The 21,069-nt window shown below is 52.7% G+C and overlaps 1 protein-coding gene across 2 annotated transcripts; it reads right to left on the bottom strand.

Annotated features, from left to right (window-relative positions):
* Nucleotides 1-15,920: 15,920 nt before the first annotated feature.
* Nucleotides 15,921-19,676, bottom strand: BMP4 (bone morphogenetic protein 4). Of its 2 annotated transcripts, XM_050897435.1 has the most exons (4): nt 19,626-19,676; nt 18,758-19,134; nt 16,979-17,766; nt 15,921-16,534 (listed from the first exon to the last, which is right to left on the bottom strand). In XM_050897435.1, the coding sequence occupies exons 2-4, from the start codon at nt 19,125-19,127 to the stop codon at nt 16,472-16,474; spliced, it is 1,221 nt and encodes a 406-aa protein (XP_050753392.1). In that variant the 5' UTR covers nt 19,128-19,134; nt 19,626-19,676; the 3' UTR covers nt 15,921-16,471. The 2 variants fall into 2 exon arrangements, with proteins under 2 accessions (XP_050753392.1, XP_050753393.1); XM_050897436.1 differs by lacking the exon at nt 15,921-16,534 and having other exon boundaries at nt 16,715-17,766.
* Between the last annotated feature and the right edge of the window lie 1,393 nt (nt 19,677-21,069).

The raw sequence follows: 21,069 nt of genomic DNA, 5'->3' as shown, positions 1-21,069 counted from the left end.
ATCTGCTAAATTGTGATTTGGGCCCCACATGAGCAAAGGTGAAACAATATCCTCATCCACAGTCCCATGGAGCTCACAGTAATTACGTGCGACTGAAGCAGCATTTGTAGTTACCTATTTTTAGATCCTAAAGGATTTCACACTTCCCAGCCCCAGGATACCAAACCAGTCCATCTATTCCTTATTTCCCCAAACAAAGCATAGAATCATAGGATGGTTTGGGTTGGAAGGCACCTTTAAAGGCCATCTAGTCCAACCCCCTTGCAATAAGCAGGGACATCTTCAACGAGATCAGGTTGCTCAGAGTCCCGCCCAGCCTGACCTTGAATGTTTCCAGGGATGGGGCATCTCCCACCTCTCTGGGCAACCTGTGCCAGTGTTTCACCACCCTCATCGTAAAAAATTTCTTCCTTATATCTAGTCTGAATCTGCCTTCTTTTCGTTTAAAACCATTAGCCCTTGTCCTATCAAGCATCACCATTTGTGATCCACCAGGGAGAGACGGGGGAATCCAGTTAGTCCTGAGAAAGGGAAGAAATCCCATATATTGGGAGCCCAGCCCTGTTGGCATCGCTGGGTGGCAGCCAGGTAAGCGCAGCCATGCAGCAAGCTCTTCGCAAGCCATCTTACTGCAAGTGCACCTTGACTCACCGCAGATTACCACCGCTGGTTGCCCCATAGCTAGGGAATGCGGGGAAGAGCCAAATTACTGGATTTCGCTGCCTGATGTGTGCTTCCCTTGCCAAGCGCTATAGGAATGAAGTCATGGGTACCCTGCACTCACTGCGCGAGGCACTCAGACTTTCCTCTCTCCCCATCAGCAATGGAAAGTTGTTTGGGTTAGATGGGCAAACAGCTTCCTTTTGAAAGCTCTTCCTTCTCCAAACACATTACTGCGCTACTGGAAACCGTTCAATTCAGCTAAGTCATTAAGTCATCTGAGCACATTTTTGCAGTAAGAGGAGGCTGCGTGGTGGGCTGGTTTGGGAGAACAGTTGGATGTAAACCTCCCCAGGGGGAACAGATGCTGATGGCATGTTGCTATCTAGTTGGTTTTCACGCAGCACCGTCCACTCCAGCTCCCAAGCTTTGCTACAGCCGTTTCACACCAGTGAAACGCAGCCCACGGGGTGGTATAAAGCCATTTCTACATCTGCCTTCTGCCACAGCTCATCCCAGAGCCCAGCGTTGGGGCTTCTCTGCTACCTGGCCCAGAGCAGAGCAGCTTTGGGGCTGCTCCATGTTACACCAGAGCAATGTTATTATTATCGGTGCTGTTCAGCACAGCTGAGGCGTCTTCCTAGCCAGACGTTTGCAGGATGTGTTTGTGCTCACTTCACTGATGAATGAAAATGCTCACAAGACAAGATGCTCAGCACAGCCAATATGCCACAGCCTAAATAGCAGCTTTTATTTCCACCTCACCTGTCCTCAAAACAAGATGTTTTTTCTGATTTCCGATGTGTGTAATACAGCGGTGATCGTTGAATAAATAAACAGGAAACCCTTAGGTCTGATGATGTTGCTCAAGAAAGGCACAAAAGCAAAAATTCCACTTATCTGAGCATCCTTCCCAAATTTGCTTCCCACACAACCTTTTGGGAGATCACGTTTGCATCAGTTTCCTCAATTACTGCTTCTATCACTGGTGTGTTTCTTCAAGTGGCCTCCCAAGGGTACCCCAGAGATGAGCCGGGGGTGGGAGGAAAGGGGGTGTAGTGACTTAGCTCTTGTTTTCCTGAGCGCGCCTGAGGCCACAAGCCGTCAGTTTTCGGCTCGTGATTTAACCAGGTTTCCTGGAAAGACAACTCCTCGGATTTTCATCCTACACCTTCCTCCCAGCCGTGCTTGCACCAGCCACACCAACCCACTGCACGGCAAACCCATGTGCTTGCCGCGCCAAGCCTGCTGCACATGCAGCCGGGGGCTGCCGTCCCCCTCCCCAGCTGGAAGGGTTTCCCCTGCCCCTCTCATGGGCTTCCAAGTGCCGGGGCTTGCTGCAGTACCAGAGGCAGACAAGATGGGAAGGGACAGAGCACGGAGGGGGGACTGACACTGAGCAGAGACCCGGTGCATGGAAAAGGACCTGCACTCTTGCACAGGGAGCAAGAGATCCAAAATCTTTGAGCATGCTGCACAGCCGAAGGAAATCAGAGCATGGGGTTGAAAGACAGCTTGGAAAACATTAACAGCTCATTACTGATCGTCTGTTTAAAAACCCCCATTAATGTATACACATACGTCCCTGGACGGCACGTTTACCCCCAGCTAATGGCACTGAGTGGAAGCTGGAACGGTCTGTGCTTAACGACTTCAGCAAACTCCCAGCCCTCCCTCATTTACAGTTTTCCTGCACAGGCTCCTTCTGACCTCTTCAAATCCCATCCCAATTACAGCCTCCCACTTACCCTTCAATGTAAATAAATCCTGCATGGTGGGGATCGCTGCTACCAGCGCAGATAAAAGCGATGATGTTGATGGAGGAAAAGCACAACCTGCAGCCGGTTCTCGAGAAGGGCAAGAAAACAAAGCACAGGCGGGCCGGCGGAGCTGAGGCATGGGATGGGAGGTGACACCCGTTGGGATGCTCAGAGCTTGGGCATGGCTCAGTCCTCTAGGGAGATCATAGAATCATTTAGGTTGGAAAAGACCCTTAAGATCATCAAGGCCAACCGTAAACCTAACGCTGCCAACTCCACCACTAAACTATGTCCCTAAGCGCCACATCTACACATCTTTTAAATACGTCCAGTCATGGTGCCTCAACCACTTCCCTGGGCAGCCTCTTCTAATGCTTGATAACCCTTTCGGTGAAGAAATATTTCCTCATAACCGATCTAAACCTCCCCTGGCGCAACTTGAGGCCATTTCCTCTCGTCCTATCACTTGTTACCTGGGAAAAGAGACTGACACCCACCTCACTACAACCTCCTTTCAGGTAGTTGTGGAGAGCGATAAGGTATCCCCTCAGCCTCCTTTTCTTCAGACTAAACGACCCCAGTTCCCTCAGCTGTTCCTCATAGGACTTGTTCTCTAGACCCTTCACCAGCTTTGTTGCTCTTCTTTCGATGTGCTCCAGCACCTCGATGTCTTTCTTGTAGTGAGGGGCCCAAAACTGAACACAGATCTTCTAAGGAGAAGCTCCAAAGTAGCATAAAGCCATCCACGCTGAAGAGATGGATAGACATGAAATCCCTGCAGGACATCTATGCACCTGGGACTTCTCCTTGCTTGGATGCACAGGAAATTTGCTTAGGAAACTGCCCAATTTCTCTGCTAAGATGCAAGGGGGCTAAGATGTCCCCACCCACCGCATGTTGGAGGATGGAAACCCCAGGAGGATCTGCATGAGACACAGAGTTTTCTTCTATATATTAGCAAGGTGTTGATTCAAAGGAAGGATTTTGAACCAGTGAACAACAGCAGATGTAACTCACTGCAGTGCCATTGGCTTCGGTGGTGTTACCCTGGTTTTACGCCACTGAAGCACTGGATCTTTTTCCCTTGGGAAAAAATGCCATCTCCCCAAATGCATTCAAGAGGGCCCAGAGAGAAAAAGCTGGAGCTCTGTTGGCTTCCTGGGGCATCCTTAGGCTGCTGCTATGCTAACAATATTTTCTCTGTATTTGTGGACACTTAAGAGCACTTTTGGGCACAGGGACGGGATAAATGCCTATGGATATTCCTCCCAGCACATGGCAAATGAAGGGAATGAGCCAGCTAAACCCATCCAGGCTCTTCGTTCCTCCTAAATCTCATCTCTAAATGCATCTTCCTCAACTTGCACCCAACCTCATCACAGGCTGGGCAACCTTGGCCGCACACTCGTCCTGAGTTGGGATGCTGGGACCTCACGCTGCAGTCTCCCCACGAGCCATCACTGCCTTTGCAATTTCAAGCCACCGGGTGCAATAGCAGGTGAGACAGGTCTTGGGTTTTAAGTTGCTGGAGATTGGGGGTGGAGGAGAGGGGCTCTTGTGCGTTGTTTTTCGGATTTTTTTCTTAATTGTGGGCTTAATGTGGGGCTCGTCTACTGATCATTAAACAATTACCCTGCTGTTTGAAATTGGTTTTAGTGAGAAAGGACTAATGATCTTATAATGTTCTGGAACTGTCAACATAATATATGGGGCTGTGTTCAGCATAAATTGTAGGCAGTTTCCATGCCACAAAAGCTGCACAAGTTCACGGATCCAGCCAAAGCATTCAGCAGAAAGCTCTGCCAGGCCACAGGGCCCATTTTGCCAAGACACGCAGGGGTACACCGTGGAGGGCAGCCCCACCACCAGCCCGGGTGACTCCACATCTCCTCCCACCCAGCCGCACTCTCCTTGGGTCACCTGAGCCAAAGCACTATGTGATCCCAGAAGCCACAGTGGGGATTTTCAAAGCTGTTCCAGCTCTGAGATGACATGTCCTTTCATCTGCAGGTGCAGGACCTGTGGATGGAGACCCTTGCAGATGCTTTTGGAGAGGTATCCACCTCCAGGATGCAAACGGGGCAGCTTGGCTTGGTGCCTTGGACATCACTGGAGCTTTGTGCAATTGCGGTGACACAAGGCCATCCATTTCTTTCTTGCTCATGAGGCAACTTCTCCCTTGTCAGGAGGGCAGGTAGTTTGGAGGCTGAAACATCAAGGGGACACATTTCACACACACAGCCCTGGAGACAGGACGCCCAGCTCACGCACATGGACACAGAACATCTAAGTTGGACAGTTCCTCAACAAAGGCCGAGGCCACTGCTCTGCTATCGTAGGTCCCAGATTTGGGGTATCTGCAAATGAAATTCCTCCTTTGGAGGAGACATGTGAAGACCAGGATGGCAGTGCCTGCAAAACAGGTGTCTGCATGAATAACCCACCTTTGAGAAAGCAGCTAAGCCATCTGCGGTTGGGACGCTGGGGCTTTGCATGAGTTCAGTGCAAGGGAAAGGTTTTTCACGTGAATCTGGGTTTTACTGTCATGTTTTTCCCATGTTTCAGAAGAGCATGGGAAATACTGGAAAGCGCGCCGGGCACACATCTGTCACTTTCACTCCATGGGATGGTACTTCAAGCCCTAAATGCGATCCCCAAAACAGCACCACAGGCTGAGGAAATCCCATTTGTGCTCTGCCGCCAACTTGCCCAAGAGTTTAAGGTTGCAAAGAGCCCACTCTGCTCCTCCTGGAGATGAGGAGACATTCCCAAGACTTTCAGTGTTTAAGAGGCGTTTGGACAATGCCCTTAATAACATTCTTTAACTTTTGGTCAGCCCTGAAGTGGTCAGGCAGGTGAGGTCCCTTCCAACTGAAATTATTCTATTCTGTTCTACCCCAAAGGACATCCAGAGCAGCAACGAGGAACCACCAGTAGGTAATGCTGCCCCACCTCAGCAAAAATGTTGGCTTCATACCAGCTTGGAGAAATAATGATCAAATAATCATCATTTTGGGTGCACAAAGGGCACTTGGTTCTCTGCTCAGCCCAGGCCCACAGGCACAGAGTATAGTCCAGCTGAATGCTGCAGGGAACCGTCAGCCTCCCTGGGAGTCCTGCGCACCGGCAGCTCTGTGGGACATCCTCTCCTTGGCCTGCCTCTTCTGTGCATGCCATAGGGAAGGTGGACTCCAAAGCCAGGCAGAAGCCCCATCATTTGGAGATGCTTCTCACCATGAGTCCCCAGCAGACAGGGAAAGTGGTCCTGCCACCACCCAGCCTCAGGGAACATGGGGCATGATGGAGTCCCACCAGCCTTTCGCAGCCAATTTGTCCACCAAGTGGTGGCTTCTCCAGGTGGGGATGGAAAAAGATTTGGCAGCATTTTTGTGGCAGATTCCCCCACCGCTTTGCCTGGCCATGCCTTTTCCAGGGAGCAAAGGGAAGAGTCCTGTGTCATCATGCACGAACAAGGTCAGGAAATACTTACTCCATCCCTGCTCCTGGTTTTGCTGAGTCTGAAACGAATTGTTCAGAACAAGATAAGAAACCAACAGCAGCGGATGTGTGCAGGAGGCCATGGGCTCCGTGCAAAACATCCTGTTGGCCTCTGCATTGTAAAGCAACAGGGACAAACACAGCTCATTAGAGCAGATGCTGGGCAAACTGTCCCATCTCTGCATCCACCGCATCAGGGACCTCTTTTAGGATGTCAGAACTCTCTATCCTGCAATCTCATTTGGGTAGCCTTAATTGCTGGATGGGCTGAGCTTGCTACAAAGGGTCCTTTGGAAAAATTAACTCTGCAGTAGAGACAACTGTCCTGCTGCGGCGTCACAGCGGGGCTGCAAGAGCAGGGAGGGGAGGAACTGGTCCCCAAAGCACAGGTACACAGTTGGCTCTTCTAGATGTCACATTTTGCTCCACAAATGACACTTTCCTACAGAAAACACTTCCCGGCCCTTCTCTTCAGCACTGCTAATCATCACTCTCTCAGCCTCTGGATCAGGCCCAAACCAATCACATCTGCGCCCAAAAAAAGAAAATGTCCGCTTGTGTTTCACTTATTTTTATGGGAGCATTAACACATTTCGGTCACATAAAACCTTCACCTTCAAAAGGGAAAGGGGAAAGACAGAAAGGAAAGTCTGCCACATAAAGTAAGCGGCTTAGCCCCAATTACACACTGAACGACACCAACCCCGAGAGGAGCTGACCTGGTGCAGAAGGGTTTCTCCGCACGGGGCTTCGGATTGAGCAGAGGTCCAGGGATGCCAAGTGGCAAAACGATGGGATGCGGGAACAATGCCAGGACCATCGCGCCCCGGTTGTCACCAGGATGTTGGGATGCTGCCACCGCCCCAGCCATCATGGCTAGGCTGCAGCTGCAGACAGCCGTCACTGCCCCATCTGTGGGGTCTTTCGTTCATGGTTTGGGATTTTTTTCACCGAAGATGCTCCTAACCAAAACCAGATTTGATTCCCAAATAGCCCCAATCTCCTTTAAAGCTTACAAATCTTCCACACCTGTGTTTGCTCATTCCTGCTGCTCGGCCATGCCCTGGGAAGGACGATGTTTATTCCACTCCTCCACAGTTATTTACAATGGGGTTTTCAGATGGAGATGGAGCACATATTTGTCTAATGGCAACAGGGCAGTCAATTTAATTCTCCTCGTTAACAGTCATCAGCTTAACGGAAGCAATAGAAGATTTTTTAAATAGTGCTTGCTTGTGAGATATTATTTATCGCCATTACTGTCAGTAGGATGAGTGCATTCCTGGCCTGCAAGGGGGGAAACTGAGGCATGAGGCCATTTACTGACCCACCCTGGCCAACACAGACAGAGGTGGGAAGAAAATCCAGCCCTCCTCTCCCCCATCCAGTGGCCATGCAAGCCATGTTGTTATTATAAGCCATTATTCAAACCACAGAAAAAGCAATTTGTGAAGCATGCCATATAATGCTAGCTATTTCCAGCACCGAAGGGAGTCACAGCAGGGTCCCTCACCCTCTTTCTCCCTCTGTGAGCCACCTCCAAATCTCTTTGTCTGGCTGGGGACAGCAACCACCGCTTCCCCTGTCCCCCCTACTACCCATCAATCCAGGAAAGGCTATTTCTATCCCCATTCTGCCGATGAGAAATAATTTTGTCTGAGGTCGCTCCTTCTCTCCTGCTCTGGCAGCAGGAGCATGGCTGCTCTTCTTTTGACCACAGCTGGTGACATCTGTGGTGACACCTGGGAACGTAGGTCCTCCCTTAGTGACTTTGGGTCCTCGCAAGGTGTTCACCTGACATCCTGTGCCCAAAGCTGCAGGAGAGGACCCCCCAGGAGAGGACAGCCTACTTTCTGCTGTCCTGAGGACCATGTTGTACTTTGCCATTGGTAAAGAGGAGTCATCTCCAAACAAGGACAGGTTTTTGTCCTTGATACTCCTGTTGAAATGGCCCATCTGGGATCTCACTTCGGATAACTGGAATTTTTTTCCCAGTTCCCCAATTGTCCCTGCTCAGAGACAAGCAACCCTTCCCTCTTGCTGGGATTTACCCCAAGACACACACACAATTCCCTTCCAGCCTCCAATTTCCCTGGCAGAACAAGACCAGGCTCTTCTCTAAGATCATTTGATCCTCATAGCAGTCCAGTAAGGTCTGAAATATGAACGCAGGGATCAGAAACCCACTCGGTATTTTAGCCCTGCCTTTGGCAGCTCTAGGGGAAAATCCTCACTTCATCCATCCCAGGTTCTGTCAGGTGGGCTCTCTGAGTGGTTTTCTGATCAGCAAAGGCCCCAGATCTTTGTTTTCTGCCACGTCCAAGAGAAAAGCTGCTCAGCTCACCGTGCAACCCTTCTCACTATGCTTTGTTGCTTATACCATCAAATTTTGCTCCCAGATTGCATCCTGCTATTGAGGCATATGTGGGTCCCTCTCAGTACTACCATTGGTTAATCAAATTAAAAATATTATCTTTGCAAATGATCTTTGGGGACTGCCTCTTTACTGGGAAACTGTCCAACTCTACAAACTGTCTTTCAAGGAACACTGCGGTGATTATTTTTAATACTTTTAAACACCAAAATAAATAGCAACTACTCAAGCTGTATATGTTAAATCTCTTCAAATGACATCTAGAAATACCTGTTTCTGATGCCCTCAAGTCCAGAAGCAGGAAGGATCAGTGTGTTTCACAGGATGTCTTGCTCAGTGCCTCTTTCAGATCCATTCGTGACCTGAAGGCCCTTGGATAAAGGTTTCTGTGAGGAAGAAAAGGAGCTCTGTGCCATGATGGGTTGGAGCTCTTTGATGCTCAAGCAGGGACCAACCTCCGTCTCACCAGTGCAGGCAAGTGGCACTCAGGTTGGCTGTTGGGTCCATGAGAATTGAAGCAGGAATAAGGGCATGTCCTAGAGCCCCGATTTTCCTTTTCAATGTAAACCAACAGCAAGAAACTCTCCTCCAGGATCAATCCAGCAGCTCGGGTTCCCCCCATAGCAGATCCAGGGCATGGTCCCCCAGAGCCCAACCACATGAGCGGCCAGTGCAGCATTGATGGGTCCGTGGTGTCTCCACCAGCCCCACACCCAACCCACAGCTTCAGCCATTCACCCCCTGCCCCCCAAAGAGCTTTCACCAGCCCTGAGAAACATTTTACCTTTGCTTACCCTTTACCCCATCATGATGGCTGCAGACTCTCCTCACAGGTCCCTCAGACTGAAAGCAACAGGTCCACCAGCGCGGCCAGTCCCCAAGCTGCAGCGGGCGATGGCGTTGTGGCTGGTGGGTGCTGCATGGCTGCCTCGGCTGTGCTGTGCAGGACCCAGAAGCTCGGAGAAGACCCCTTGCAAAGGGACAAGCTTCTACGCAGCTCCAGCTCTGTCACCTCGTTGACCAGCGGGAAGAACTCTCTGCACCACCCAGAAGCACTTGACGCTTGAGCAGCATATTATAAGCACATACAGCATTGCACTCACGTGCCCCTACACACTCAGGATGGAAGGAGGTTTAAAAGAGATAAACTCCAAAAGACAGGAAAGAAAGTACACGGGTGGCTCTTCATTGAGCTCACCAGTCCTTCTCCTTTGGAGATAACTGCTTAGCGTGGCATTCAAGTGGAGCGTTTACTTCTATATTTATTTAATTCCCTATTAAAAGCGGTGCACCCAGCATGTCCCTAGGTGGGAGCTGGCCCCAGCCCGGCAAGCAGGAGCGGCGGGAGGCAGCCCCTCGCAAGCCCTCTCGTCCGTATCCGTCCTGTCCAGGGCTCCACCAGCGAGGTGTATAATCAATTTAGCATGTCTTAGCTAATCTTGGCATGAAGGATTTCACTGATTTCAGTACTAAATAGCAGGTGTGCATTACAGCGCAGACAAAACGAGCAGAGCCAATAAAAGCAATGAAAAATGCCTACCGTCTTCCATATAATCTAATATGTAAAACAGTGCAGCCTGTTTCAGGCAATTACTTCATAACGTATAATCTCATATTACTGGAGGAAGAGGTGAGGGACAGGTGGATTACTTGGAAAAGCACTTGCTCTTTGCCTGTGGGACTCCATGCTGAGCCGAGCCTTCAGTTTTCAGCGACAAGAAGCCTCCATTCAAGCGTGAGGGGAGTAATTCATGTTACCAAACGCATTCACGAGGTGCGAGATTATCTAATCAGGAAAGGGCAGAGCTAAAACACGCAGGAGCTCATAAGGGTTTTAAATCCCTGCCATAAATGCAACACAAAGGCAATTATCTGAGGGTGGTGCAGAAAGTCCTGCTCCAGCCGGAACCCACCCAACAGCATCACCTCCCTCTGCAACCAGCACAAACATCAAGCCTGGCTGGAGAGGAGAGCGCGTGGGCCCCCTGCCCAGCCCCAGACAGGCTGGGGACAGAGCTGGGAGGTAGCTGCCCACCCTGCTCAGAGGCCTGGAGGAGCAGAGGTCCAAGCAGGACCTCTACTTGAAGAGAAAAGGGGTGCAAAGCTCCCTGCAATGCTGCAAAGGACCTCCAAGTTGTATGTGCACACAGTTGTATGCAGTGGAACAACCACCAGTCAACCAGGCCCTTCCCAAATTTTAAGATGTAAAGTGATGCATTATTTTCTGCAGGCCCAGATGCATGCTTTACAAATAAATTTTTTACAATTTCAGCAAGTTGCTTAACTTGCTAAGGGATCTTATCAGCGGTCTCCGTCCTCCACCACTATTGCCCAAACTGCTGGAGATGGCCCTGCTGGAAATAGCACTGAGAAGGGTGAGCACCAGCAAGGACCGACTTCCACCGAAGCAAAGACCTACAGGTCTCTTCAGCCTGGTGAGGGCACAGCAGAGGACACGGGTGACAGATTTGGCAGAGCAGAGGAGATGTGATCTCTGGTGCAGAGAAGGGGAATAGGAAGCAGGGGCTCACTGTGTCCAAAAATACGAGAAGCGTGGGGCATGACTATGAACTTCCAGGTGATGGTTTCAAAACAAATAAAAGGGAACAGTTCAAAAGGAATGGATAGGCAAGCTGTGGAAATCACTGGCACAGGATAATGCTGATCTCAAAAAAAATTATAAGGTTTATAAAGTAATTCTGTAAATTTCTGGAAGTAAAATTCACGCTGGCCTATTAAATACAATGACCCTAATTTTGGCTCCAGAAGCTCTGACCTGTAAATGGCTGGAGGCTGGTGGGTACTCCAGAAAAACATTGTTATAAGCTTGCTGTGTTCCTGCCTTCTCTGGCAGCACTAGATGGACCTTTGGAGAGAATTAGCACAGACTTTTTTTTTTTTTTGTGAATGTATAGTAACATCAACATTTTCCATCCATAGTCTGCTAGAACTGGGAGCCAACTTCTCCTCTGGGAACTGTGTGGTCTCCCTGGATCTGCACATCTGCAATCTTCAGGAAAAGGGGGAATCAGACCAAGAATGGAAAGGAAAATCTGCGTTTATAAACACATCATGTGCCAGCACGTGAATGAAGAGAAGACTGGAAGAAGTGCTGACGACGTAAATACGAGCCAGCTACAGAGTACCAAAGGCAGGTGAGCATGTCGAGATGCAGCCACGTCCGTAGCGTATGAACAGATCCAAAGCATAGGGCTGGGTTTGGATAAAGCTTTCCTTGGCTCCCTGATGTTATGGAAGAGGCAGCTTATCACAGGTCCTTTCTAGGATGAAATCCTACTGGTGATGGCTTTCGGTTGTGCAAAAGGTCCAGGCAGCCCTTCTGGTCTGCCCTCCAAGCACACCTCCGGGGGTGGGGATGCTGCCTCTGGTGGACACGGATGCCGGGGGCTCTCCCCTTGACTCTGCTGCCGTTGCTCAGCAAACGGGCTCAGAGCAGCTCTTCGCAAAGCCAAGCCGGAGTCCTGGGAGGAGGACACAAGGGGTCGATGGGGCCATGCCCTCCCCGCAAAGCTATTCTCATGTAAAACACGGCATCAAGGCATGGGCAGGAGGCAGTGCATGAAAAATGGTGACACTGTGAAAAGCAGCACGGGGCTCCAAGTCAGGGTGAATTTTGGATGGACCGTGCAGAACCAAAGTCCCAGCACATGTGTTCATCTGCTGGGTGGAATAAATGACTCACAGCTGATCCAACAGAGCCAGAGTTCCCCATGGCCTCATCCCACCTTGGGCTCTGCTAAGGTGCAAGCGCTGATTGATGGATTTTTCCCTTCACCGCTTGTGTCTAGGTGGATGCTCTGCTGTCAAATAAGGAGCGAGTTTGAGGTGCTTTTCTTTAAGCAGCCAGGTGAAAATTATGTGTGAAAAAATGCTATTTTACCCTTCCAAACTTGAACGCAGGATCCATGAAGGGAAGGAAATAGCCAGTGTCTGGATCATTTCTGATACTCTCTGTCATTATCATGCCTGCCTAGAGAGCAACATGGACATTGTAGCCTCCTCTTTCATTATATCATGCAGGAATCCACCACTGGTTTGAGGTTAAGTGGTGGATCTTCAGAAGGACAGACTCAAGACCAGAGAAGAGTTTTGTGTCTAGATCACAGGACAGGGACTGAGGTGGTCGTATACATCTTCTGGCTCTGCCTGCTCTCCATACGTGACTGTGCCCAGGTCTTTTCATCTCTCTGTGCCCAAGATCCTTACCTATAGGAGGGCAGTAATATCTCCTCATACCTGTTTAGGTCCTGTGCTGTCAGATAGGGACTATGCACAGTGGAGGACCTTCAGACCTGCTATCATGCGATGAAAGCCCAGAATAAAAAGAACAAAGCATCTCTCGCTGCCAAGATTCAACAGTTTTTCAAGCCATCATAGCTAGACCATGCTAATCGTTATTGTAATAGGCGAGAAGTTTGCCAGAGGTGTCCAAGCACTGCAGTCAAAACGAGAAGGGCCTCCGTTTTCCTTTGCTGGCTCCGTAGCAAAGCCTCTGTGTTCATCCCAGAATAGCAATGTGCAAACCTCGGTGCTTCTCTTCCAAACCGATTTGCATTTTTAGAAACTAATTTGCAAAGCCTCGGACCCTGTGGCTACAAGCAAAGCCTGGCTGTCTGAGCAGCACTCCTCAATTACGGCATCTCCAGAACAGCAGCTTTTCTCAGAATGATGCTGTAAGCTTTGACTTGGGGGCAAATTTTCGCCTGGGAGAGGAAAGTCCTGCCAGAAGACTCTTGGGATCCTACAAACCAAGAGAGGAGGGGTTGGGGATGGGATCAGGGTAACCACAGGTCTCCGGGGGGAGCTCCTGACACATGGCAGAGCCTGGGACCCTGTTGTCCGGCACACTTTACCCCGTGCCCTCATCGGTGCTCCAGCGACAATGTTCTCGCACAGTGTCCAGTGGCCCTCACTGACAACCACTGTGAACAATTCAGCTGGAGCCACAGAGGGTTACTAAACCCTGCTGAGATATTCTCCTCATTTCCTACGTCCGTAAGCCACACAGACTTCAGCACAACAGTACTATTTAGGTACCAAAAGTCACACAGCCTTGCTGCAATAGGCACCCAGGTGAAGTTGCATCACGGTGAGCCGCAGGGCATCTGCTGTCTGGCTCATATACATCTTGGGATGCCAGACTGTGGGCCACAGCTGCCAGGAGGACACCCAGCTGGTGGGGACGTGGCTGCACACCCACCTTTCAACCCGTTCCCCTTTCGTTCGCAGCTTGGACTGAATAAGAGGGGGACTAAATTGATATGCCTTATCTCAGACCTTCCAGGGATTGCTGTGCCAGCCGCCACAAACAAAGCGCTCGCTCTGAAATAAGTAACATTTGCAAATAATACGTTCCACGGTCAGAGGAATTATTGGACTTATAAAGCAGATATATTTGTCATACCATTAAGCAAAGCTAAACACTGGCTATCTGAGACTAAACCACCACTCCAGCTCTTCTCTACTGCATGAGAAAGGTAGTTTCTGATACAGATAAGCCAGCAAGAAGCCGAATCAGCGTGCCTACGGCAAGCAGCACTCAGACAGGACCGGTCATCACGCCGATTCCAGAGCGCAGGATTAAACCGCACGACGGCTGCAACAAGTGCACAAAACAACGGCCAGAAAAGCTGTGTGGAATTCCTGGGTGTCTCCGCACCAGCGCTTAACTCGCAGCTTCCCAAAAGCAACCCCTCTCCCCCTTGCCAGGGCGGTGAAGAGAGCTCTGATTATCACCAGCAAAACCCAGCGCAAATTGAAGTGGTGGGAAAAAAACGCCACTGGTTGGAATGGAATCCAATCAGTTGGAAACTGGAAAGGGACCCAATTCTGGTTTCCCTGACAATTTTGTTGTATTTTCCTATTTTTTGAAACAATTTATCGGATTGAGAATTTTGCTACATGCCTCTCTGGTCACACGAGGCCATACAGCAGTCTGCCACCCGTGTGGGACAGAGGGATGTGCACACACGGGGAGAGAAACCCTCAGCCCTTGTACTCTGTGTTAAATGCAAAAGTTTAGACACGCTCCACTGAGTAAATTGCTTAGTGCATCCATGAATATTTCATAACATACATCACTTCTACAGTCAGCTGGTTTATATTCACAGTTTAGATTCTTACAAAATTTACAAAATTGAAATACTTTGTTTTGTTTGGTTGGGTTTTTTTAAAAAAACAGTTGGGTTTTTTTTCCTACAGTTTCTGAGCGGAACACCCCATGTAGGATCTCACCAACCCACAGCCCAGCGCCAGGGCAGGAAAACCAAAGCAAAGGAAAAATCTCCCAAAGGCCACGTATGCGGCAGGACAACTTCTCCCCTCGCAGCACCTACGGAAAAGCAAGTGCCTCTGCCTCCACGGGGCTGAAGCTTTGATTTCATCATTTAAACGCAATGCAAAAAAAAAAAAAAAAAAAAAAAAAGGCACCAAAATAAACAGATCCATAAAGCAGCAGGAACGCAGCAAAGCGGCTGGAGACTTCCACAACGAGAATGATCTAAATCCAAGAGGCGTTTGCGCGCATGCCGCTTAGCTTTGTAACACCCTCACGGCCTTCAGCCTCCGGGATAACCTGGGATGCACCAAGAAATGGGGAAGCAAACCTGGGAGAAGCCACTTTCTTTAATTTTTTTGTCTTTTTTTTTTTTTTTTTTTTTTTAAAAGCACAGTAATTTTTTTCAAGACACCCTCCCACAGTGCCTGCCCCACGGCCCCGAGAGCCAGGGCTGCCGTGGGGCCCGAAGAACCCCTTTCCCCGGCCGGCCGGCCGGCCCCAGCGGCCCCGCAGCAGCCGGGGTTATCAGCGGCGGGGCAGATCGGCGGAGATGTGTGTAATTGCCCTGTCAGGCAGCTGAAAGGCGCTCGCCTTTAGCTGATGCCACTTCAAAATGAAATTCTTTCTTTGGCATGGCTATGTCTGATATGCAGGCATCAAAGGGGAGGCAGCAGGTCGCCGATGCCCCGGGCCACACATTTCCCTTCTAAAGGCAGGAATGAGAGTGTCAGCTCGGGGCCGAGGGGGCCCCCGGAGACACGGCAGCAATAACCCCGGCCCCCTACACCCACGCCTGGGCTCCCCAGCAGTGGGGTGATCCCCTCCTCCCCATCTGCCACGGCCCTATAGGCGCTGTGCATCCCCGCGAGCACCCACGCAGAGCCCTGCCATGCAGAGGACCCTCGGTCCCCGTAGCAAACACCCATCGCTGCCTCGCAGGGTGCCGGGAGGCTGCGGGCAGCACCCGGCTGGGGAGGCACGGAGTTACCCGGAGGCTCTCCGGCAGTGGAGGGGAGCCTGTGGCCTGCTCCTGTGCGCTGGCACCCGGTGGGATGGAGGGGTGGGAAAAGCCTCGCTGGCACAGAGGAGGTTGAGGGCTGGTTTTTTTGTTTCCGAGAGAAACGCAGGGCCACGCTCGCCTCCCCCCGCGGCTCCCATCTCCTCTCTCCACCTGCACTCTTCAGGGAGCCAAGGCTTTTGGCAAGCTTTCGACTCCAGTTTTTATTGGTTTCAACTAAGCTGCCCCTTTCGGAGGGTTGGAAAGCTCCAATCATTAAAGGAAAAGAAAAAAAAAAAAAAAAAAAAAAGATGCATCATGCACCCTCACCCTGCTCCTGTCCCTTCCCACTCCCACAATCACCGAGGACACGAGCCCCACGCACGCACCCCATGGCACAGCTCCCTATTTTCCAAGCCAAACACAGTCCATCCGATGGATTTGAGCCAGGGGTTTCAGGCCCTAGATACCTCCAACTGTACCTGCTCGGCTCTGATCACCTTCCTGCTCGGAAGCAATTTGGAAAGGACACAGCACAGGTAGCTATTAGCTAACACATATTTAACTGCTCCAGATATCTTTTTTTTTTTTTGGCATTGTAATGGGGCGATTTGATCTTCAAAGGACCCGTGCAAACCTTTGAAGCTTCCCAAAGAAGCCAATCTCCAGTGAGGAGGGGAGGAGCGGGGGGGAAATGTTAATAGTTTTAAAACCTGGGGAATCCTGAAGATGGACGAAGGGTATAAAACCCATTGGGTTTAGCATAAAGCCCTCAGGTAAATCTTCACCTTCTTTTCAAATGCATTTTTGGTGGGTTGCTTTGCAAAGGCTTGGGCCAGGTTAGCAAGGTCGGCTCTATTCCCAGCGGCCGGGAGAAGCAGCTCTTAATCTCCAGGGACCCTCATCTCCCACGTGGCGCAGCCCCAGCACAGGGGGATCCGCGGTACCTTGGCAAGAAATAGAAAGACTAAAATTTGCAAAGCTTTTAAGCGGAAAAGGGGTGGGGGAAAGCGGGGAGGGGGGGAGAAGATGAGGAGAGAAGATATATTCCCTGCTGCACCCCCAGCCAGCACAGCCTCAGCAGCACCCTGAGAGGCGAGACACAAAATGCGTTTACCTTTAAAATAATGACTCATTTTATTTTTTTCTTTTAATATGTAGTTATAAATATATTTTGTCAAAATATATGATCATTATTGTCAAAAACATTTGCACATAAAGTCATAAATAAGGTCAAGGTGAACGTTTAGTTTAGAGAAGAGTCCAGCTATAGCAAGCAGTTCTGGGGTGGGACGGGAGGGAGAGAGAAGGGGAGGAGAGGGTGGCGGGGAAGGGGGTCAGCGGCACCCGCACCCCTCCACCACCATCTCCTGGTAGTTTTTCAGGACCACCTTGTCATACTCATCCAGGTAGAGCATGGAGATGGCGCTCAGCTCCGTGGGCACGCAGCAGGCCTTGGGGATGCTGGAGTTCACGGAGTTCACCAGCGTCTGCACGATGGCGTGGTTCGTGGAGTTGAGGTGGTCGGCCAGAGGGAAGGGGCAGTCCCCGTGGCAGTAAAACGCCTGGTACCCCGGGGGTGCCACGATCCAGTCGTTCCAGCCCACGTCGCTGAAATCCACATAGAGGGCATGGCGGCGGCAGTTTTTTTTGTTCTTGCGGGAACGCTGGTGCTTGGGGCTCCGGCGGGCTCTACGGGTCAGCGCGTGGCCTCGCCCGTCGTGCCCAAAAGTGACCAGGAGCGGCCTGAGCTGAGCCCAGTCCCCGCGCCCTTGAGGTAAAGATCGGCTAATCCTGACGTGTTTGCCCTGATGAGTCTGTGCGTGGTGGAGGTGGGTCACCTCGATCACCAGCCCGTGGTTCGGTTGCTTGTCCTTGGTCCACCGGATCACAGCCGGGCTCACATCAAAGGTCTCCCAGCGCGTCACGTTGTGGTGCACCAGACGCGTGTCCAACAGGCGCGTAATGGCCTGAGCACGCTCCGACAGCGGCTTCATCACTTCGTAAATGTTTATCCGGTGGAAGCCCCTCTCCCACGCCGCGCTCGGCTCCTCCACCTGCTCCCGGTACAGCCGCAGCTCCGCCGAGGAGATCACCTCGTTTTCCGGCACGCTGCTGAGGTTGAAGACGAAGCGGATCCGGGGCGCCTCGCTGGGACCCGGGACGGTCTCCAGGTGCTCTGAAGTGGAGCAGGGTGGGGAAGGGAAGCGGTACAAAAAGCAAACAAGAGCACGTCAGCCTCGGGGCACCCAGCCACAGACCCCCGGCACAGCCACAGCACGCACCCACGCTTCACCTGCCCGGCAGCCACCGGCACCTCTCCGCTCCCCCCGCGCATCCCTCCCGGCCAGACCCGGAGCAGCTCCTGCCCCGGCGCCGCTCGCTCACCCTCCGCATGCCTGTGCCCGGACCGGGTCACCCTTTCCTGTCTCACTTCCCCTTTTGGGGAGGCTTTTCCCCTTTCGGGGAGGCTTTTCCCCTTTCGCTTTCCCCCCCAATCTCTCCAAAAAAATCATCTCCCAGGCGAGGTGTGGCGCCACGGAGCACAGAGGTGCCTTGTTACGGGGGGCAGGGGGGAGAAAGAGAAGCAAATTCCAACGCAGTAATGATGCGGCTGGATTAATAATTCAGATTTACTTTGGAAAAGAAACATCCGCTAGGAAACATTTGGATCAGATTACAAGGGCCTATTGAATAAACCTTATAAACACACAGCTGTAAGTATTAAGTTCGAGTAGGGGTTTTTTTGGATTTTTTTTTTTTCTCCTCTTAAGAGCAAAACCAGGCAGCAATCGCTTTGATAGTTCAAAAGAAACACACCAGGGGCGAGATCCCGCCCTCACTTTACTCCCGCATCCGATCCAGAGCCATTAAATCCACGCGAGCCCAGGGAGTGACCCTGAGGCAGAGGCACCGAAAGAAACTCGCTGTTGTCAACAGAAGTGAAAGCACCCCAAAATATGGTCAAGCTCGAATTAAGCACAGGATGCTGGAAAAAATACAGAGCAGCACGCCTGTCACCCACACACAGCAGGCTTGGGGGGGCGGTTTTCCTCCCATAAATTTAGGGCCGGGCACATCCTTACTTCTAAACGCATTTGTGAGCTTCCAAACACAAGGAAATCCCGATCGCTACTGGGGCTGGGAATTTACCTCCTCCCGTCACTGACCTTCATGGTGGAAACTCCTCACGGTGTTTGCCCGGCTGGTCGATCGCTCAGGGTACTGCAGGCTAATTTCCTGGAGGCTTTCCTCCTCTTCTCCAGACTGGAGTCGATAGAGATCCAGCATGTAACTAGGAATGACGGCTGACTTGCTGGGCTGAGGCCGCCTTCGCAGCCCAAACATCTGCAGCAGAGTTGTTTCGAAACCCCGCAAGAGTTCATGGCTTTGGGCAGAGCGGCGTCCGGATCCGGCTTGTCCCTGAAGCTCTGCGACTTTCTTCCTGCCGGTCTCCGGTATCAGGCTAGCATGGTTAGTACCTCCTAGCAGGACTTGGCATAGTAGGATGACCATCAGCATTCGGTTACCAGGAATCATGGTGTCTCTGGGGTGTAAAAAACGCAACAACAAACAACAAGGAAAGTCAGGATGAGAAGCAACCCCCCCTCCTCCTCTTCCGAATAAACTTGAAAAATAATTAATAATAATAATAATAAATGGCAAGACGACATTAGAAGAAGCCCCCGAGCGGCAGCAGGCGCGCCCCGGCGGGCCGGGATTAGCCGCTCGCCCCAGGTTGCTCGCCGCCCGGCAGCCCCCACGGGCAGGCGGGTCTCCGGCGCATCCCGGCCCCGCTCGCCCCGCCGGGCCGGGCCGGGCCGAAGCTGCGGCGGGGCCCCGGCGCCCGGCAGAGAAGGGGCGCCCGGTTCGGCGTGGCCCGGGGGCACGCGGGTTCGCGTCCCGCCGCCAGACCCCGGGAGGCGGGGGACGGAATGGGGACAAGACCAAAATAAAGTTTAAAAAAAGTAAAATAAAGAACCGTAATGAAAACCAAAAGTAAAGAGCGAAGCCGAGGAAGAAGAGGGCTGTACTCACTGACAGCAAGCAAGGCATATCAGCACAGTCCATGATTCTGGAGAGCCAGCCCGGACCCAGCGCGCCGAAAGCCTCGGGGCAGCGGCTGCCGAGCGCCTCCCGCGATCGCCGCCCGGGCGCAGTGCGGCCGCCGCCGCCGCCGGCCCCGGTTTTCTCCCGGCCCCGCAGTCACGTGGAGCCGCGCACCCCGCCAGCCCGGCCCGGCCCGGCCCGCCGCCCCCGGCCCGCCCCCGCCCGGCCCGGCCCCGCGGGGACGGGCCCGGCCCGCCCCGCCGCCCGCGCCAGGCTCCCGGCCCGCGGCGCCCGCCGCCCCGGGGAGGGGTCCGGGGGGGGGGGGGGGGGACGGGGAAGGGGACGGCCGACAGAGGGGCTGCGCCCGGGGGTCGGGACCCCGCCGGTGCTGGGGCTGAGCTGCGGCGGGGCGGCGGGCGTGGGACGGGGCTAGCGCGGTCCCCCGGGGGGGGTTCCCGCCGCTCCGCTCAGGTGCATCCCCGGGGGACCGGCAGAGCCCGAGGCGCGGGGCCCCGCGGCCCCCTCCTGCCCCCCCCCCCCCTCCACGCACGGCCGGGGGGGCGGTCGGCGTGGGTGCCCCCGGGGCGTCCGTGTCACCGCACGGCCCCCGCCGAGCACGCCGGGCCAGGGGAGCGGGCGCGGGGCGGGTGCTGTGCGGGGACGGCGGGGACGGTGGACCCGCCAAGAGACCGGTTTGGGAAGGGAAACTCGGGAAGCGCCTCTCCCCTGACGAGAAGGGAGGGAGCGCTCGGGAATGAGAAGCAGCTGCCCGGAGAAAGGGACGGCGGCAGAGACCTGGTTCCTCCCATGCTCTCACCACCCACCGCCCGCCGGGCCCCGAGGGGCCGCGCTGCTGGAAACCCCTACATGCTCCCGGGGGCTGGGAGCCCGCTGCCAGGCCCGTGGATTATGCCCGCTCCCTGCCCCGGGTTCCCACCTGCCCTCCGGTTTTTCTCATCCTTCTCCTCACCCTTCTCTCCCTGGCTGCCAGAATAACGCTCTCCCCAATTCCCATCAGGCCGGGTTCCCGGACCCCCACCTGGATGTGAAGCAGGCGCCTTCCCAAGCCAGCACGGGCTGTGTACGGCCACAACTGGCTGCTCCAGAGGGGTACAAGCAGGGGTCTTCTGGAGGAACGATGCTCCCTGCCCCGCAGTTCAACCCAAGCATTGCTTTGGGGTTGAGACCAAGAGCCAGGCTTCCCAAGGCTTGAGGCTCTTCCCAGATGGGGTTTGGGGACAGACTGGTTTGCTGCTAGCACACATCAACTGGACACGCTGGGGGTGATGTACAAACAAGGTGTGGAGAAGGCAGCTCCTGGGAAAGACCCCCTAATGAAGAGCGATGGATGCCACATACTTTGGAGAGACAGAGTAGACTGAACGACCCCATGGTAAATCAAGAGAACTCCACCAGGGCATTAAAATATTGT

This window comes from Gymnogyps californianus, chromosome 5, assembly GCF_018139145.2.
Source record: "Gymnogyps californianus isolate 813 chromosome 5, ASM1813914v2, whole genome shotgun sequence".
NCBI classification, from domain to species: domain Eukaryota; kingdom Metazoa; phylum Chordata; class Aves; order Accipitriformes; family Cathartidae; genus Gymnogyps; species Gymnogyps californianus.
This window is presented reverse-complemented; position numbering and strand designations above follow the sequence as displayed.